The sequence below is a fragment of the Puntigrus tetrazona genome, chromosome 25 (genome assembly GCF_018831695.1).
Source record: "Puntigrus tetrazona isolate hp1 chromosome 25, ASM1883169v1, whole genome shotgun sequence".
Lineage (NCBI taxonomy): Eukaryota > Metazoa > Chordata > Actinopteri > Cypriniformes > Cyprinidae > Puntigrus > Puntigrus tetrazona.
In genome coordinates, this window is record NC_056723.1 from 16822503 (window position 1) to 16843215 (window position 20713).

The 20713-nt window shown below is 38.1% G+C and overlaps 1 protein-coding gene across 1 annotated transcript; it reads right to left on the reverse strand.

Annotated features, from left to right (window-relative positions):
• Positions 1 to 1199: 1199 nt before the first annotated feature.
• cep152 (centrosomal protein 152) lies at positions 1200 to 20261 on the reverse strand. The gene is made up of 29 exons (XM_043228748.1): positions 19989 to 20261; positions 19633 to 19728; positions 15266 to 15375; positions 15134 to 15194; positions 14682 to 15011; positions 14442 to 14604; positions 14151 to 14291; positions 13164 to 13303; positions 12612 to 12812; positions 12385 to 12532; positions 10706 to 10797; positions 10453 to 10610; positions 9983 to 10196; positions 9811 to 9903; positions 8911 to 9041; positions 8699 to 8827; positions 8475 to 8610; positions 7609 to 7794; positions 7144 to 7395; positions 6177 to 6308; positions 5740 to 6095; positions 4331 to 4532; positions 4165 to 4228; positions 3939 to 4094; positions 3209 to 3302; positions 3020 to 3102; positions 2429 to 2585; positions 2240 to 2346; positions 1200 to 2167 (listed from the first exon to the last, which is right to left on the reverse strand). Exons 2-29 carry the CDS (start codon positions 19717 to 19719, stop codon positions 1437 to 1439), a joined length of 4854 nt encoding a protein of 1617 aa, XP_043084683.1. The 5' UTR covers positions 19720 to 19728; positions 19989 to 20261; the 3' UTR covers positions 1200 to 1436.
• Between the last annotated feature and the right edge of the window lie 452 nt (positions 20262 to 20713).

A 20713-nucleotide genomic window follows, 5' to 3' on the forward strand; every position in this document is an offset into this window, starting at 1 on the left:
TGTTCAATTTGATACAAACAAATTGCAACAAAACGCCTATTACTGGATGTTTCTCTTTAAATGATCAAAATAAAAGCCTATCAATAAAATTCTTCTCCGGGGGCCTTTTATACAAACTGGAGTCAAAACCATTTTGTAAATAACTTTGTATTGTAAATTCCATTTTTTCATCTTTGACCTAGAGTGTGTGTGTGTATATATATATATATATATATATATATATATATATATATATATCATTAACATTTTTAAGCCTTGTACATGTGCAAATCTGCAAATAAAGAAATAACATAAAATAAAAGACATACAAATATAGGATTTATATGCGCTTTTAAACTGTTAACATTTCACCATGCTGTTTTTCACATTTTTCCAAGTTCTACATTTTATCCTTAATCCTAGTTAATTGGAAGTTAATTTTTAGTCCACCTCCTAAACTAAAAAGTCTGTCTTGCAGAGACTAACTAAAATTAGCTCTAAAACTTACTGCCAGTGTCTGGAAGATAAATTCTTAGTACAAGATTATGTGGTGCTGGTCCTTCAAGAAACACTTGTTTGTATAGCCTATAAAAAAAAAAGTCTTCATTCACAACACATAAAGGACAGTTTCTGAAATAGTGCCGCCATATTTATTTCAAATTAAATTCAAGCACTTTCAATGAACTATGTTTGTTTTCAAGTACATTCAAGAACCGTGGGAACCCTGTAATTAGTAATACAATACGTTTTAAGAAATCAACCAGCTATCACCTTATCATTTTTCCTCATAAGTTGAAGGTGACAATTTCGCTCTCACGTCCTGCAGAATATCCTAGGAACACAAACAATGTTAGTTGGAACTAAACATTGTTCATAAATTGTCCTCACATTTTTTGTGAGTGGAACGACACGAGTAGGCCAGATAAATGTAAACCCTGTTACCATTCGTGATGTGTATATGTGTGTTTTTGATGTGCATGATTAATCTCAATTTTGTGCCAACAAAACAACAATCTTACAAATTGCCTCATCTGACCTACAAAGTTAACCATTTCATAGAATGCCTCAGATGTTTAACAATAAGTGTCCTGTTTGATTTTTGACCTCATCTTATCTGCCATTGGACTTTGAGTGGAGACTGAGGAACCACACTCATGTGTCTGGAATATATAATAACCATATACTGTCAAGATGTAGAGAGAAAAAAAAAAAGTTTTATAATAGTGAGGTTTTTTTTTTATTCAATATAATAAATATAGCCTAAATATCTAGGGTGACAGCAGATAACAGAACAATAGTTTGATGTAAAACAAGCTTGCTTTATTAATTTAATGTAACAAATTCATTGCATGGACAGTTCAACTGCTAAAAAGAGTACAAAGACATCTGGCTCAAACAACAAACAAATAAACAGTTATAAAAAAACCTGTTTGCTCAGGCACAAACAAATAAAATCTTCATTTCTGAAGCAGTGCCAATGGGCTGTCGAACCCACTGTCCTGCTGACGCACTTTCAACTCTGACAACTTTGGACATATTTTCCAGACACCATGCCCCTCAGATCCAGGGATTTGCTCTCTGCGTTTCTTTGTTTTCCTATCCACACACACGCCGGGTGGAGGGTAAGACGGAGGCTTAACGATCTCCTTGTATATGGTAACATCAGAGTTATCTCCGATGGAGCTTCCAAAGTCCAGAGCGCTGTTAACAGAGAGCGGCTTCCCAGGCTCCGGATAGGAGGAGGTCAGGTGGACGTTGTTGATGAAGACGGAGCCATTACTGGTTAAACTCCAGTCGCTGTGTCCGTCATCGCGCACGGGAGCTTCTTCGATCAGGAAGGGCTGGACGGATGACGGTTCTCCTAAACCCTCCATATACATTTCCCTGCTGTGCTTTCTCAGCGTGACATTAGGAGTCTTGATATCGCTGTTAAAAATGCTATCATGTGCAAAGTGTGTGTGCTTCTGAGTTACCTCACCAATGGTAAAAGAGTCTTTGGAGCCATATACCACTGCTTCATTGGCTTTAGATTTGACGCCTCTCTGTTGAGCTGTCATGGATGTGTAGTTGGTATCCGTTAAGTTGTAGATCTGATGGATCCGTTTGGTCTTCCCGACCTCGAGGGCTTCGGCGCCCAGCACTTTAGCAGGAGAACCGCTGGTTTCAATGTCCGTTTTCTCAAGCCCACCTAAACAATATCAATTTTCCCAAATGAAAGTACAGTATGATGCTACAAACGAAGGCTGAGTTGAGGTTTTACCTTGAGAGATATGGGTTCTGGAAAGCTTGCGTTTAGCCACTGGGGTCTCGAGGACTTTGGCCATGGCAGCTAGTTTGCTAGCAGCGTTTATGATTTTCTTCTCCGCTCTGCAGAAAGGAAAGGCGAGAATGAAGACCATAGAGATAAAGACAGGCCATAAAAACAGAGGTGATTAGTGGTTCCTCATACCCTGCGGCCTGGCCTCCGTCCTCCAGCAGCTCCTGCAGGCAGGTGAGGTAGTATCTGCGCACACGTCTGGCTGTGTCCTGTCTTTCCCTTAGGACCTCGGTCCTGATCAGCTCGGCCGCCCGGTCCTTACTCTCCTGCAGGTAACGCAGCATGTCTCCTACAAACATGTTGAAAAATTTATTAAAGTGCAAGTAGGCCTGTCACAATAATCAATATCTCGACTTATCGCACAATATATGAACATGACCTCAATTTTTGGTGACCCATTATATTTACATACAAAAACTTTATAAAAACACACAATTTTTTTTTTTGCATTCCACTTGTGCAAATGAGCTGCTATTCCCTGCCCCCTTTTCCAAAATAGATCCGCACCATTACAGCTTGTACTTGCTAAAACATCTGTTTTTGTTCTGATTGTCATGTTAATTGCACTGCTAAATGTTTAAAAACTTTTTCTTGTCTTTTATTATCTAGACCATTTTAAAAACTAATTATTACTCCTCAACAAAAAACAAAGAATAAGAACATGAAACGAGAAATGTGATGTGAATATAATTTGATGAGTTATGTAAAGGATGTCGAATTCACCTCTGATTTTCTCCACCGCTTTCATGTATTGCTCCTTCATTTCCTCAAGACCTGCTTGAAGATTCTGTTGGTCGACTGAAGCACTGAAACATTGATGAAGACTCTTAATGTTTCTCTAAGACCGCTGCACTCATAGTCAATGATGTGCTCTCATGAAAGAAATCGAGCAATCTTCAAGTGTCAACAAACCTTGAAAGTGCTTCTGCATTTGACGCTTGTTTCAGTTCCTCAAGGACTTTGAGATGACCCTGCTGCTCCTTCTGTAGGGCTCCCTTGTGCTCGTCTGATTTGAGAAATAAAAACAAAAATCACAATCACTTCAACTTCCATATGTTGTTTGCTTCTTACAGCAGTCCATTTGTACCAATAATTGTCGCTAAACTGGTAAATTAATTTCTAAGAATTAAAAAAATTATATTTTATTTATCTTTTATATTTAACTGAAGAGACATCACTCAAGAGAACCACCGAGAGAAAAAAAAAAAAAAAGCGACTTTATTCTTGCAATATTTTTTGATGTAAACTTGCAATTCTGACTTTTTTTTCTTGATTTTTATTTAATAATTAAAACTAATCACTTTGCAAAATAAAAATTATGAAACAAATTTACTATTAAAATATACAACATATTCAGTGACAAATGCAAAAAAGCCTAAAACAAAACTACCTGAAATGAGTAATAATATTATTAAAATAAATTAAAACAAATTCATATGATTAATTCGCTCAAATTAACCACCTCCTAAAAGACGTATGAATTGGTCATGAGACTGTGTTGAAAGTAAATAAAATGACTAAAAGCTAAAACTGAAAAATGCAAAAACAAAATAAAGCTAATACATAATAATGTGTGTCAAATAGTGGGGAATTTCTTAATGCACTTAAAAGACTTCAGATGGTTGTGAATAATAATCAGCACCTTTCATCTTCTGCAGGGTGCTCTTGTGCTCTCGTACGGTCCTCTGGAGCTGCCGACAGGCCTTCTCTAGATGTCTCTGGAGCTCTTGATTCTTCTTCTGGAGTTGGGCCAGAGACTCGGTGCATTCGCCCTGCTTCCTCTGAGCCGCCAGACCTGCTGCAGAGCGAGGAGGCGTGAGAACCCATGACCCGACGACCCAGCAGTGTGTGAGGTGACGTCATCTTACCGATCTCTGCCTCGTGGCGCTCCTGGGTTTCCTTCAGCACACGTCTCAGCTTGTCTTCGCTGCTCTGGAGTGAGAGAAAGAAAATATTTGTGCGTCTCTCAGGGAGGAGATCGATGATCGTCTAGACACCGGGTGTTGCAGTGACGGGGGATTTTCAGTTACACACCTTCTTCCACTCCTGCTTGGCTCGGTTGAGGGTTTGACTGAGAGAGTCTCTGCAGATCTCCCAGACTCTGGATCTGATGGTTTCTGGTGCACTGCTGAGCTTCTGTTCTTCTCCACTCCTCCTCCTCTCCTCTCCCTCCTTCAGAACCTCCTTCAGATCACTGAACACCTCCTTCAGCACCCGCTGCCTCTCCTCCTGCAGTCTGCAAAACACACATTCATTAACTCATGTTTAGAAGCCACAAGACGTAGCTTCGATTGATTAAAATGTTATGTAAAATCATCAGCAGCTGTGCTTCACTATAAGTAAATATCTATAGTATTACAAATATATTCACATAAAGCACCACAAAATATGTAAACTAAAATTAAATGTTGCAGATCAATGCATATTTATATTATTAGAAATTTCATATAAATCCATTTCAAGTTTTTTTTAATTGTGTTCAAAATGTTTAGAAATTTAAATGTATACTATACAGAACTGTATTGTATATTAATAACAAAAATGATATATTTTAAATGATTAAATGAAAATATATACACTGATTATTAAAGTTTAACATTAAATACTAAACAAACCAATATACTATACTATTTTGGGGATAAAGCTTAAATAAAATAGAAAACCTAAACTTAAAAGGTTTTACAAGAGCAATATTGCCATTGTATCCAACTGAAATTAAGTACTAAAACTATTAAAAGCAAAAAGACACATTAAACAGAATGGGGAAAAAAGCTTTAAGTAACAAAAACACAAAATTACTAAAACAAATGCAAATGGAAAAAAAAGCCCAAAATACTAAAAAATATATAATACAGTAGAAATGTATCTCCTATTGTATTATATAATAGCTGGTATTTTGAATGGGCTTTTTAAATAAATACACAAACAGAAAATGCACTAAAAAATATATTTGTAGTGCATCCTACATATGTGACCCGGAGCACAGGTATATTTGTAGCAATAGACAAGATGCTATAGGCCAAAATGATCGATTTTTTCTTTTATGCCAAAATATAATAGAATCTTAAAGATCACGTTTTGAAGAAATGTTGTTAATTTCCTACAGCAAATATATAAAAATGTAAATTTTGTTTAGTAACATGCACTGCAGAAATCTTTATTTGGACAACTTTAAAAGGTATTTCGTTTTTTTTTTTGCTCCCTCAGATTCAAATATGGTCTAATCCTAACACGCCAAACATCAATCGAAGCTTTTTTATTCCACCCAATTGAAAAAACTGACCCTTATGACTGGTCACATATTGTTTGCACTTGGAAGGTAAGGTATTGTAGGTGGCTTCGCGTGTTGTTTTCTGGCTCGTGTCAAAAGGGCTCTGCTTAAGCAGCATTCTGTTCAATGTGGCCTTAGCAAAACCCTCTTAATTACAGCGATTATCGCGAACCTGATCTCTTGTTGATCCCTCCACTCCTGCTCCTTTTCTCTGAGAGTCTCCTGTAGCTCTGCGTCTCTCTGTTTGTCGGTTTGCTCCAGGTTCTGCTCCAGGACGGCTTGTAGTTTCTGCTTCTGCTCTCTCTGGAGCTGCGCCCTGAGGCGGGACATGTCCTCGTCTCGGCCTGCAGCCAGCTCTGCTTTCACGAGGGCGGCCTGCTCCCGGCGCAAGTGCTCCAGTTGAGCGCCGAGGGTAAGCGCTTCCTCCCGGAGCTCCCCGTTTCTCACGTTACACAGCTCCAGTTCAGCACATTTGGTGCGGAGCTTGTCCTGCAACCTTTCCTCCACTGCCTTCACAGCTGAGGACACCTGCGATCAGGAGGTGAGTGTTGAGGGCAGAAAATAAATATTTTGGCAAAATGATTTCAGAATGATCACTAGAATAAGCACCTGTTCCTGGACATGCTGCCGCTGAAGTCGTTCCCATTCATCTTTCTCGCTCCGCAGGCTGCTTTTGTATTCTGGGAGAGAGGTCAAGTCCTGGAGCCATCGAGAACGAGCCCTTGATATCGCACCTTCAACCTAGAAGCAGCAGAAATCATTACTAACCCCGTAAAACCTCACATATAAAATAAAAGGAACATATTTGTGGTACTGGAGCACAAAACCAGTCATAAGTAGCACAGACATATTTGTATCAATAGCCAAAATTATTGATTTACTTTTATGCAAAAAATCATTAGGATATTAAGTACAGATCATGTTCCATTAAGTTTTTTTTAATCAGTAATATGCATCGCTAAGGACTTTCTTAAATCTTTAGATTTCTTTGCACCCTTTTGGCCACCTAACAAAATCCTGTACAAATCCTAACAAGTTTCTGAAAAATGTACCCTTATGACTGGTTTTGTGCTCCAGGGTCCAGCAAACAAGACATAATAACAGTAAAACAAATAAATAATAAAAAGGAAAAAAAAAGTTTTTACTAGTTAAAGAACCAACCAACTTTAGATCATTCTGAAATCACACAGTATAGGAGTGCTGCATTGACATTTTTGGTTTCAGTCAAAATAGTTTTGGAGGGCTGAAATCATTGTGCAAACCAGTAGGTAAAATATATATTTTCTTTGTTTACATAAAACATGTGTACAGTGTACATTATGGATATATAAATACACACGCATATATATAAGAAAAATATTTATAAATAAACTATATGAATATGAACAAATCTTTTCTAAATACATACTGTATGTGTTCTTCACATGTGGCAGGTGGCAAATGTTTCAAACAGCATGTCATAAAAAAAAAAACTATGTCATAAATGTCACAGTTATCTCTGGAATTTTTGAGAGGGGTTTTTTTGTGCACTATATTTCATATGAATGCATTTGTTTTGACGTGAAGAGCATCACACCTGGAGTGTGATGTCGTCAGTGTGTTTCTGCTGCATCTCTCGCTGCGCGTCTCGTACTGCTTCCTCCACGGCTCTGGCCTGTGCCGTCGCAGCCTCCTGCTGCAGGGTGTCCTTCTGAGCGCTGAGCCGGACCTCAAGCTCCTCCACCGAAATCAGCTGAGCAGCCGTCCCAGAGGAGCTGGTGTCTGACTGCCTGGCCTTCCTGACCTCTTCCTCAGCCTCCTGTAACCGCTGAGCCCAGGACTGCTCCGACTGCCACAGACAGACCAGAAAGTTCAATCAAAGAAAGGCAAAAAGCACAGTGAAAAAGACAGATAAACAACAAATAATGTTTGATCTTTTGGGTGTAATTATGTCGCAGTTTGCTTTATTTTGCAATCCTCACTTACGTAAAAGAACTAGAGAAGGGGTCTAAAAACTAACTAGTAGACAGATCATTGATGTAAACAGCCCATCATCACTAACCATGTCGTGCTCCTGCTGCCAGCTCTTCCTGGCCGTTTCCAGCTGCTCTCTGACCTGCAGCTCGATCTCAACCTGTGTGTCTGTCTTCCACTGGGCTTTGAGCTGAGACACGTCCTCCTGATGCTGACGCTCTAAATCAGACCTTAGACTGTCCAGAGCAGCCTTGTTCTCCTCTCGTCTCTTCAACTGAGGCGACAAGGCAAGATAAAATATTAACAGTCTCAGATGGCCAGGTTTGACTCATTTATCCCCTAATTAGACATACCCAAGAGACTAACCCAAGGAGAGGAGGAAAGAAATAGTAGTAGATGTAGTAATCATAATAAAAAAGAAAAAATACATCATAATAATAACAACAACAAAAAAAAAAAAAAAAAAAAAAACAGTAAAAATTAAATCAATCAAAATGTATAATTAAAGAAAATATAAAATCACATTAATACACATCAAAATAATTTAATATACATTTTTGGATTAAATTATACACACACATTTTATATATTTTATATCTTATAACATATAGATAGACAGACAGATATAGATAATTATATAATAGCTCCCACAGAATGCCATTACAAAAAAGAAAATAAGAATTAAAAGTAAATAAAATTCTATTAAATTAATAAAACTAAATCAATAAATTTCAATATCAACAGACAGGGAGGTTTTCTGGGACAAGGATAAAAAATATCAAAAAAGGTAAATAAATGAATGATTGATTGATTAATTGATTTAATAAGAAACATTAAATAAATGAATACATTAAAAGTAAAGAGATTTAGAAATACATAAATTATATACATATTAAATGATTAAACTAAAAAGATACATAATTTTATAAAATCAATCAATTATCTAGTACTTACCTCATTTTCTTTGAGCCCCCTCAGTTCTTCAAGCTTGTTTTGGAGATTTTCCTCCAGTTTGTCTTTCTCTTTGCAAACAGAAATGTAGCATTCCTGCACAGCTAACACCTCCTGACTGAGTTCAGCCAGCTTTGACCTGTGGATGGACCGGTGTTAATAAAGTCAGCTTCTGCATACTTTATATTCAAGTCGTATTGTTTAAAGGTGAAGGTGTGGTGCGGTACTCGAGCTGCTGGAGGTGCTGCTGATGCTGGCTGGTGAGCTGCTCTATGTGAGCCGTGTGATCCTGCGTGAGCTCTGTCCGGACACGATTCACCACGTCATCCCTGAACTGCCGCTGAGTCCTCTCATCCCTGCACACAGAGCACTTCACCGATGAAACGCAGCACCAGAGAGGAAATAACTCTCACTTCAGCAGAAAGAACGATTGTGTGACCTCTCTGCAGCTTCCTGCTTCTCCTGGTCCAGCTCCTGGATCATCTCCCTCATCTTGGTGCAGAGCTCCGAGTTGGCTGCCTTCACCTTCTCCTCACTCTGCTTCAGCTCCTGATTCCTCTTCTCCAGAGCCTGCCAATCACAACTAGAGTTGACTAGAGGAACAGCTACCTGGTACCTGAATCATGACTTTTTAAAACATGGATTCAGATCCAGATTTTTTTTTTTAAATATTATTTAGAAATAATCAGAAATCTATCTGCTTTTTTATGTTCTTCTGTCTTTTTTTTCTTCTGTCAAACAATTAAAAAGTATATATTTTAAAATTTTACAATTTTTACTGTAGTACTTAAAAGGAATAGTTCCGTAAATAAGATATATCTGAAAGTACTTTGTTGTAAAACTACTGAACTCAGCGTTCAGTCAATTACGTTATAATTTAAATTTTTGTTACAAAAACCCATGGATCTGCTTCAGAGGACATGATAACCCCTCGGAGGTGTATAGGGTAATTTTAGGTAGCAGTACTTGCGGATATAACCCACTTACAGAGGTTCAAAATAATGGTTGCTATCAAGGAGCATTACCAATCTTGGATTTGGATTAAGAAACTCAAAACTATGTTCGCCTGAAAAAAGAAAGTCATATACACCTAGAATGGCTTCGGGGTGAATAAAACATGGGGTAATGTTCTTTTTGGATGACCTATTCATTTATATATACATACACATATATATCCAAGCTAAATAATTAGCGCTGTTTTAATAATTAGTATTTTTAATGTAATTTTTTTTTTAATTGTTTGCTCAAACAGCTTTATTTCACATTTTCTATAGTGTTTTGTTTCCCCACAACACTGATTCAGACAGTCCTGCAACTCAGTGACTGAACCGACACTGACCTCCACTTTCTCCTGCAGTCTGACGAGGTCTTTCTGAGGAGCGGCAGTGGAGTGAGATGTTTCCAGGTGTTTCTCCAAGCTGCTCTCCCTCACCTGCAGAAAACGCACAAGGTGTAAGTCCAGCATCTACTACAGCTCTCAGGTTGATCCGACGAGTTGCTGTAGGTTAGACCTTAGAGTCTTGTAAGGTTCTCTCAGCCTGCTCCAGCTGTGTCTGCAGCTCTTCTGCTCTGCTCTGGGAGCGTCGCAGCTCCTCCTGCAGCTCAGATATCTTCAGACGCTTGCTCTTCAGGTGACTCAGGCAGCGCTGCAGCTCGCTTTTGAGCTCTCGCACGATATCCTCCTTCAGCAGGTTAGAGTCTCCTGCTTCAGCAATAGGAGGTTTGCTGGAAAACAAAAGTTATTGTGAGATTAAAAGAAGCTAGAAATAGAGTCCGACCAATATATATTTTGGAGGGCCGATACCGATACCAATATTAGGGACAAAAAAAAAAAAAAAAAAAAAAAAAAAGACCAATACCAATATATATCTACAACAGGCTCATATCAGCTGATAAAAACCCCCCACAAAAACAGCAAAACAATATATCAGTCAGGCTCTAGCTTGAAATATGCACATGATAGCAATACAGTTTGCATTACCTGTGGATTCGTCCATTTCTCCACTTGGACTTCTTGATGCCCAGGTCCATGTAGGACTCAGACAGCTGGTTCTCCCAGTCTCCATTAGACTCCAGGGCTCCATGTTTAATGGCAGACTCGTACAGATTTATCTGCTCCTTCAGTTCAGTCAGCTCCTCCTGTTGAGAGGACAAACACATGGCCTCGATTTCATGGACATCTTTAACGTTTGTCATTATTAGATATGCTGTCAAACGTCAGCGGACTGCCTGACCTGCAGGGCTTTGCTGAGGTCTTCGCTGATAGCGCGGGCAGACTGGGCCTGCTGGAGCTTCAGCTGTAACTGACTCATCTCTTGAATAGAGCCTGCAGAGAGTCAAGGAGCTTTGATAAAGACAAGGGACACAAAACTTCAACAAATCCATTAAAAGAGACATTGAAAACATGATTTTTCTTATTATAAAAGAAAATGAAAATGATGAAACCAAGGGTATATTCACACCAGTAAAAGTAAGCTAGTTGACTTGCTTTGGCCCAGACCAAATGTAATGTAAATTTTTTGGTGCGGATTGCTTTCACACTGCCCTTTTTGCAAGTGAACCAGAAACTGTAAACAAAACCACATATATGCGGTAAGGTCTGCTGATTGGACAGAAATTCAGAAACATGCAAAATGCATCTTTTGCAGTGCATTTGTATTCTTTTACTGGTGTAATCAGATACTAAACACACACACACACTTCAAATATTAGCATATCAAAATATTAGTTTAAACATTTAACCTAGATAAACGTGCACTATTAGGCACATATCCAATAGTTTGAGTGTTAAAAAAGGTAAGAATACAACATCATCAGAACTGGAAAGTCTATTTTTATTTTTAGTTTAGTGCACTCAACAATAGAGAGAAAACATTGTGTTTTTAATTTCCACAAAAATTAACCGAAACTATCAATGATTCTTACAGACATGATAAATATCTATAGAAAGCTTTGAATTACTACAAAACAAAATAATTCCTATCCAAAACAAAAACTCTTTAATTACGTAAATTGTAAAGATGCATTTCTTTCTGAAGACGTGCGTCCAACGAGGAGATGGCAAGTCAAGATTTTTAACTTCATTTTTATGAAACTGACTCGAAAAACTATAATTACAATGTCTCCTTACCATTTCCCCCAAACACATTCATTTGAACTTTTGCTGGTGCTTTGTGGCAAGCTTTAGCCTATTAGGCCCCAAATTGTAGAGATGCACTGATTGACCGGCCATAAATGAGAATTTATAATGTGCAATCAGCAGGGTACTTTTTGTCCTTTTTTTCAGCCAATTTTTTCTACATTGTATTCATTTGGAAACACGTAATTTGTGCATAACAAACACAGATACCAAGAATCAGACATCCGTTGGTGTACTGGTGCACAAAAACGAGTCGCTTTTATTTAGTTCAGCTAATCATGTGTTGGATTAGAAATGAAACAGCATTCAATAGCATTAGCAAAAACAGCTGATGGAGAATTACCACCAATCAAAAAAAACGGCTTTACTGACGAGATGCGCGTGAAGATATCATGCGATATAATGCCCAGCTCTAAATAGCATGTGCCTATATTTGATTTCTCATCGCATCATTGTTCGGTATAATTTATTTGGTCTTTTCTGTTATCTGGCCGAACACCGAAAGAGCTTTTTTCGCTGCCAAACATTGGTGTGGACTGTGTTGTTTGGATTGTAACTGTGCATTTATTGCCTTTAATTTCACAAAGCTACAGTTAATGTTTAAATTTAGGAACATTTTGTGTTTTTTTTTTTAATTATTCATAGAGTCATTGTAGTTTTTCTGAAATGTTTAAACTGTGTTAAATGCCAGAGAAAAAGATGACTGGGCCATGCGATTACCCATGAGGCAGTCACAACAGTAAAACAAAGAGGAGCACATGGGATTGCATATACCAGTTTGGAGCAGTTTGGCACACTGTTGCTGGCTCTCCTCCAGGCGCTGTGTGAGGGTGTTGATGACGGTGGCTCTGTCCACCTGATCCTCTTCCCTCTGACGCTCCAGCAGCCGGACCTGATCCAGCAGCCGCCGGCCCGCCTCCGCCTGACACACACACACACAGTGAAACCACAGGCCTGCACTGCCCTCTGTTGTAAGGGGTCAACACCCGCACGCATCTGACCTGCTCGTTCAGACTCTGTGATTGTGCGTCTAGCTTCTGCTGAAGGGTGAGCAGTCTGTCTTCGTGCTGCTCCCGGATGGCGGCCATGTCTCTGTCGTGCTGCTCGCGCGCTCGTGTCAGAGTGTCTGAGCGACACAGATCCATCATCTGCTGCTTCATGCTGTCCATGGCCGCCTCGGCCACGCGCTGCTGCTTTACGCTCTGTGTATGCAAACATTTCCTCTCTTGTAAGCGACCACACCATCTTTAAGTGTTAGTTCATACCCAAAATGAAAATGCTGTCATTAATTACTTACCCATACCGATGTATTCACTATGTTTGTGGACCTGACTCATTTCAGTTGTGTTTCTGTCTATGGAGGGCCAGATAGCTCTCAGATTTCATCAAAAATTTGTGAATTTGTGTTCAGAAGATAAACGATGGTCTTAAGGGTTTGGAACAACATGAGGGTGATTAAGGACAGGATTTACATTCTGGGGTGAACTAAGCTCCAAATGCACAGGTTGACTTGGACTTGCTGTGTGACTGGTGAGGAATTAATGAGCTTGTACCTCTTGCTCTCGGTCTGTGAGAGACTGGATCTGTTTCTCCAGAGATCTGACTATCCCCTGCAGCTGTGCTTCTCTCTCTTTGGCCTCCTCCACTAGTGCACTGGACTCCTTCAGGGATACAGTCAGACCGTCTTTCTCATCTAGACAGAAAGCAACACATGGCTCAAATTGGCATTATTCATTCATATTAACTTAAAAAAAAAAATATCTATATCTCCTTTCACATTCTGGGTCAGATTCATCTAGAACTTAACTTTTTTTTTTTTTTTTTTTTTTTTTTACACATACATGAGTTACATCTAAATATTACTTACAAATACACATTTAAATTTATTTTCATTTTAATATTAGGGATGGACCAAAATGAAAATTCCTGGCCAAAGCCGGACAAAATTAAACAGAATACTGAACTCGGTTTTGAATTAATCAAATAGCCAAAATGTACTTTTTACTGTTTTGTCTAGCTTTTCAAAGAAAAAATGTTTTTTTAACAATTTAATAACACCATTTACTTAACACTAATTTCTTTAAAGCACAATTTAACTTAAAATCAATACATTTGAGAACTCCTTCTTGAATCAAACATGTATTTTTTTACTGAGAACAAATATTACAAATATTCGTCTTTTCTTTTTTTTTTTACTTTGAACCCTGTCTGAAAGCAGATACACCGCAAGCTTGTGCAGTGCTGTTTGAACACATGCAATCTGTGCACATGTTAGAAAACACGGCGGTCTGCAGTTTATTTAATAATCATCTGCCATTCTAGAATTCAGTAATCAGCTACAACCACACTTCCTCTTCTCATCGGAGACATGAGATGCAGCGACACTTTCTTGGACACTTTTAAATGCCTTTACACTGCCAACATGTTTGCAGCATTAGCTCGCGACTACATTTGATCACATCACGTTATTGTTCGGCATAATTCAAAAGTTTTTCCCTTTTTGAAGCTAACATTTCAGAGCTGAATCTAGGGAATCTGACCTTTGACGATGGTGAACTGGTGCTCCAGATATCTCATCCTCCTCCTGCAGTCCTCTAGTTTCTGTTCCAGCTCCTCGATCTGTCTGGACTGAGCTCTGTTTAAAATCTGAAGCTGAGCCAACTGCTGACCGTCTGCTGTATCTTAACAACATTCATACAAACACACCTCAGTATCCTAAAATACTAATAACATAGTAACATAATAACATAAGCGCTGTTCTTTTCGACTTTTTATTCGTTCAAGAAAACATCAAGAAAACTGCAACATGGTAATGCAAAATAGCTTCTTACTCTGTGTTGAGTCCAGGAAGTCTCTCTGAATCTGGTCGAAGTGGCCATTCTGTTTAGTCACTTGAGGATTGAACATCTTGGGCTGGTTTGAAGGTTGATGTGGATGGTAACTGGCCTTGTAGTGGCCAGTGGGTTTGTTCCCAGTTCCTCCGTTATCAAACACCTTTACCACATGTGCAAAATTAATAAGCATGCATACAATGTTCAATAAAAAAAAAAAGACTGGCTGCAGACATGCACCTGAATGTGGTGTCTGATGTCGTTATGCTCTCCATGGGCTTGTGCCTCGTCTCCATGATAGCCTGCCTCGGGATTATTAGGGTACACGTCCAGTTCTGCCCCGTCCCCAGAAGAGAAATCAGTGGCGTGGGACTCATCCGTGCCTGCGGATGAGTGTGCATAGTCTCCGTTCTGGTACTGATAGTTCTGTCTGTTCTGCTGGTCCCAGCCGGTGGGTAAATGATGCTCTGTCCCGGTCTGGAGGTGATGAGGGTGACTGCTGGTCTGAGACGTGTGACTCCTATAGCTGTAGTCTTCACGGTAAGAGCCTTGATCGTACTCCTCATAGTGCTGCAAGACAAAGGGGGTATATTAAATCATTAAATGCACCAAATCTAAGACAATTTTCATCCTTTAATGACCTTCATAATTAATGAGGTTGTTCTTGTTGCATCTAAAACAAATAAACTCACTTCCTCATGTGAAGAAGGTCTTGGATGCTCCCACTGTGGCACATTCCAGGCATGCTGCTGTCTGGAAGATGTTTTTATTAAATAGGTATTTCAGGTGTGTGTTGGATAAGGGTCTTTTGATGTGTTTTGTACCTGTTGCTGTCTTCTGGGCGACTGCAGGTGGAGCGTTCGAGCTCAGGTGAGGAGCAGTCGGCGCTGTCATCTAGCATATCATCAGGGAGATCAGTCAGGAGCTTGTGGAGCTAAAAACAAACAAACAAACAAACAAACTTTGGCTTAAGCCACTTGGATCTGAAAACCTGAGGTCCAACCTGAGATATTAGCATTACATTATTGATATAAGAAGACCTGGGTTTTAGATGATTTAAAATTAAAATGTCTATTACTGAATGGACCACAGAAGATCTAGACTAACCTTCCATTATTTGCTTACAGCATAAAAAAATATATTATTGTTTAAAACAAATACATATTCTCTGTCAATCAATGCTTTGATTTTGGTGCATTAAGCAAAAAGAATGAGGTGTGGGATTTTTGATAAATTAAATCTAAAATGTAAATTAACAGATTTTTGAGATGTATATACACATACATATACATACATACACACAAAAATATGAAGTATGATCAATCTAAGGTAGTGCTGACTAAATTCACTTTAGCATGGTATGAAAAATGGATAACTACTCATTTTAAAATGAGAAAAATGTCCCTATAATGTATGAGGAATTTCTACTGCAGAAAACAGAAGATTACATTTTCTAGTGCGATTCATTAAAAATAGCAAAGTTAATCAAAAACCCACAATTAAAGTTGATATTAAACTACTGATACAGACAAACAACAAAGACATAAAAAGAAACCACTAATATTAGACATTATATATATATATATATATATATATATATATATATATATATATATATATATATATATATATATATATATATATATATATATATATATATCATTATGTACTATAATGCGTCTCATTTGTACTAAATGCTACTAAATGACTAAATGCAAATGTGTGTGTGTGCGCGCTTTATAGAAGTAAGTAAGTGTCTGACAGGCCAGCTTTTAGAGAATGTAATTTTCCTTTGGACTTTCACAATGCAATAATACAACACTAAGCTAATGGGAAACCCACCGAAACTACGAGAAACTAAACAAGCGCATGCAAGCAACCGATTCACCGCAGGTCCCATAGCAACCATTTACAAAAACACACCCGCCCGGTTACAGACATGCTGAACTCTCACACAAACACCAACACATGGCCCTGAGGCATCTTAAAAGGAGCCCGAGCGCTCCTAACTTCCAGCAACTTCATGATAAAACACAGCTGATGTCTAGGAAACGGAGGGCAGACAGTCAGTCAAACTCACTCACCCTCCATAATTCCCGCCGGATGACCCGCACATCCTGAAACACTCCCTCGCACAGAAAACTTTCCCGCATTTACACTCTCACGACAGCTGCTGCTGGAGCTCTCGGACTCAGTGACATACTGAAGCGCTATTGTGTGCAATGCTGGAGTTCAGCGGCGTGACTCATACGAATAACTTCAGAAAAGAAAGCAGAAAATGAGGAACTAAGCCGTCCTCGTTTGTCCAGGCTGAGGTCGGCCCATTGTGGGGGTCAGAATATACATTTCAGTTAACTGGAGCAGAAACATTCCTCCTCTGATGGAAAAAAAAAAAGACTAACAGCCTGCGAATATGACGGCGCATGTGATGCACATCAAAATCTTACCATTATTTGTACTAATATCGGATTCTACTCTAAACTGAGAAGTGAAGTTTACCCTTCCATTCAGAGCAAAGGTTTGTGAAGCTGCGAGTATGAAGGGCAGGCAGTGGAAACATAGCAAACACACCTGACTGCGTTAAACGTGCACCAATGACAGCAAACGCTCATTCATTCAGCCGATAGCTGTGAGGTGAGTCACAACAAAGCCTTCTGATTGGAGAAGATCTGCCCTTTAAAAACAAACACTCTTACTGCTTCTGACTGGAAACAAAAGAATATTTAACTGAAAATAACCACGAGAAAGCAAACAAGGACTTGGAGAATTGAGTAAATTGAGAATGAAAGCTAGCTCGTGCAATGAAATTAAATCCAAGCTCATTTATATATCGCTTCTTATGATACAAATCATTGCAAAGCAGCTTTACAGGAAATTACGTTTCTACAATACATTTATATATTTAACTTACGGCAAAACTTGGTAACTCTTGTATGATGCACAAGTGCAAAAACAACAACAACAAAAAAAGATGAAATCAAACTCTTGTTTCATTATACTGCAGTTTTTAATAGTTACACTGGACTGTTAATCAATAACCGCAGGCCATATTAAAGAACGGCCCTGACAGAGGCGTTAGCATTACAGGTCCCAATATTAAAGCTACACAGAAAACACTGAAAGGTCTAGTACCAAACATGAATCGGATGAAACTGTATGCACCTGCTTTAACAAGACACACACAAAACCGGTTTAAAAGAATGTCTTTTAATATATCCAGCAGAAACAGTAATACAATATGGTTTTTCTTAAAATGTACATTTTGTGCACAATTTTTCTTTAGTATTTAAGATATAGAAGTATATGTAATTAAAATGCTGAAGAAACATAGCATTTGTTCATCTAATAAAAATAGTTAAAATCGAGAGTAATATTACATAATAAATGTGAGAAGAGAAAGCGTATTTTCTCCCTGTTGTGATGTATATCCAATAATGAGCATCCAAGTGACAGGTTGCTGAAGGTTACTGTCTCACCTCCACATATATCATCACAGAAGAGATATTGCTAAGGTAAGGTAATTTTTAATGTATATATATTTTTTTATATTATAAGGGCTTTGTGTTTTGTTTTGCTATATATACACACAATATAAACATATAGAATATAGAAGTCACAAGTTCTTGCTACTAGGCTTCTTCAAGGTTCTCTTGTTCATTTACATGTCATCTATAGGATCATTCATTGAGAAGAACAGCTTTTCCTATCATTGCTATGCTGATGACTCTCAGCTCTGATCCGACGTTAGCTGCTCACATTGCAGCCTGTCTGACAGACATTACTGACTGGATGAAGGGTTATCACCTTCAGCTCAACCTTGCTAAGACAGCACTGCTCGTGGTCTCGGCCAAGCCAGCACTTCATCACAGCCTCTCTATTCAAACAGGTCCGTCAACCATAACTCCATCCAGGACAACCAGGAACCTTGAAGCTGTGATAGATGATGGGTTAAGCTTCACAGACCACGCTGCTATAACGGGCATAACTACCTCAATCAAACCAGTCCTTTCCCAAAACCATCTGAAGACACATCTTTCTCGCCATCTACCTCTGGTCTAGAATGAGACTCTAACATTAAAAATGTTACATATCAAACATTTCAATTTTGAAAACAGTTGCTATGTCATGTTTTTGCGAAAACCATGGTGCACTTTTCCTTCTGTCAGGATTATTTTTTTCCCAGGATTTATTTGGAACTAAAAACATCTGCATCACTATAAATGTCTTTACTGTCATATAAGAGTAATGTATGCTTGCTAAAACTATACACTGTTTGTTTAATCATTGTTTCACTTTCTGTCTCTGTATATACCTGTATATGTGTGTGTGTGTGTGTATGTGATTTTATGCCATGAGGACACAAATTTGTATAATGACACAATATAACATGGGTATTACAAGGTGACTTTTCAAGACATGTCCCCACTTTTCAAAACGCTGAATCATACGGAGTTGAAAAAAAACGGCTGTAAATTTCCTCTAAGCAGCACTAATATATATATATATATATATATATATATAAATATCAAATATATGTGTGTGTGTGTATATATATATATATATATATATATATATATATATATATATATACATACATATACACACATATATTTGTGTATATATATACACACACAATGTAAATATTTCAGAAAAACATGTTTTATATAAAATATTTATATGTACATAAATGTAATTTATTTAAATATATGCTGCATGTTTATTTTTTATATACATAATATGCACAGAAGACACAAACAAAAACTTAATTTGTATGTAATTAATCGTTTGTCAGCAATAATTATGTTGCATTAAACTATAGTATTATACACAATTTAAAAAATCCCTACCACCCACTGTTTTAATAAAAAACGTCTAGTTTAGAAGCAACATCAATGGTAATGTTCCCCAACAACAAAGAGGGCAATGTTAAAATTAATAAACGTTTATTAGAAGGTGTACAATGTTTAGTTTTTGGGGGGTTTTTTTTACGTTGTCCCCAACTTCAATCATATTTTAGCCTTTCTCCTATTCCATTCAACAGTCATCCGCTTAAATAAATAAATACATTAATAAACAAATAAACCTAAAAGTAAACAATGTGAACTCCAGACAGACAAACCGATAGTTAGATATGACATTTTCATTTATTCGGCTGTGCTTGTGTATCGGTGTTGAGTAACCAGACAGATACCTCTTGCTCTCTGGCGAAGTCTTCCTGATCATACTCCTCTTCCTCCTGCTGGGTCTGTAAAGCTGCACTGTCAAAATCAATAGACATCCTGCTGGTCTGAGAGGAGAAATGACACACTGAGACAGGAAATAACCAGCAATCATATCCACTTACGCTTCATTTAACCGGTCCTACTGACAAAACCGGCAACAGCTCATTAAAGCATATCAATGAGCATCAGCAAACACAGATATAGATACAGGCGGTTTCTTAGCAACCCATAACACGTTTCACACCAGTAACTCCTTCATTTAACGTTAGTTTACAAGCTTTAGTCCACAGACAAGGCTGTGCGAGTCCAAACACTCTCTCCTTACCTTTAAAGCTTTTATAAAGTCTCCACAGCCCTGAAGTGACACAATAATCCCAGGTGAACCGTTTCTATGCGATACATTGCAGCGTCTCTGAGACAAACACACACACACACTCCGCAACAGTATTGATATAACACGCCTAATAAAGTAATAAAGCGTCAGCAAACGTTTGCTCGTCCGTCACAGACGTTAAAACTCGTTTGATGGGGACTAAAATCGATACTGCGGCATAGATTTCGATAAAAAGCGCCTGTGCATTGAAACATGGCGCCCTAAACAGCGGCAAAAGTCCTGGCTTCTGATTGGCTGACGGGAGAGTCGGCGTCACGTGAACGTTACAGCCAATAGGGAGAGCCTATCATGTGTCAACTACAAACACACCTTCCTTCAGTCACTGAACTGTATCAGTAATAATACAATTATTGATGTTTGCATTTTATTTATTTATTTTTACAGTATTTATTTTGTTCATACAAATAAATGGACGATTATGCAAACCATATTTATATTAGCCTGTGTATGGTTTACAATTAAAATTCTGTTATTATTATTATTATTATTATTTTAATAAATACGTTTACGCTAAACCTATGTTGTTATTATTATGAGGAGTAATATTAACGGATTTGGTTTCGGCGAGAACGTTTAGCCATACATGTATGTGTATGGGTGAAAACATATAATGCATTCTTATTCGCTATCGTCCTTTTAGTGTCCTGTATTGTATG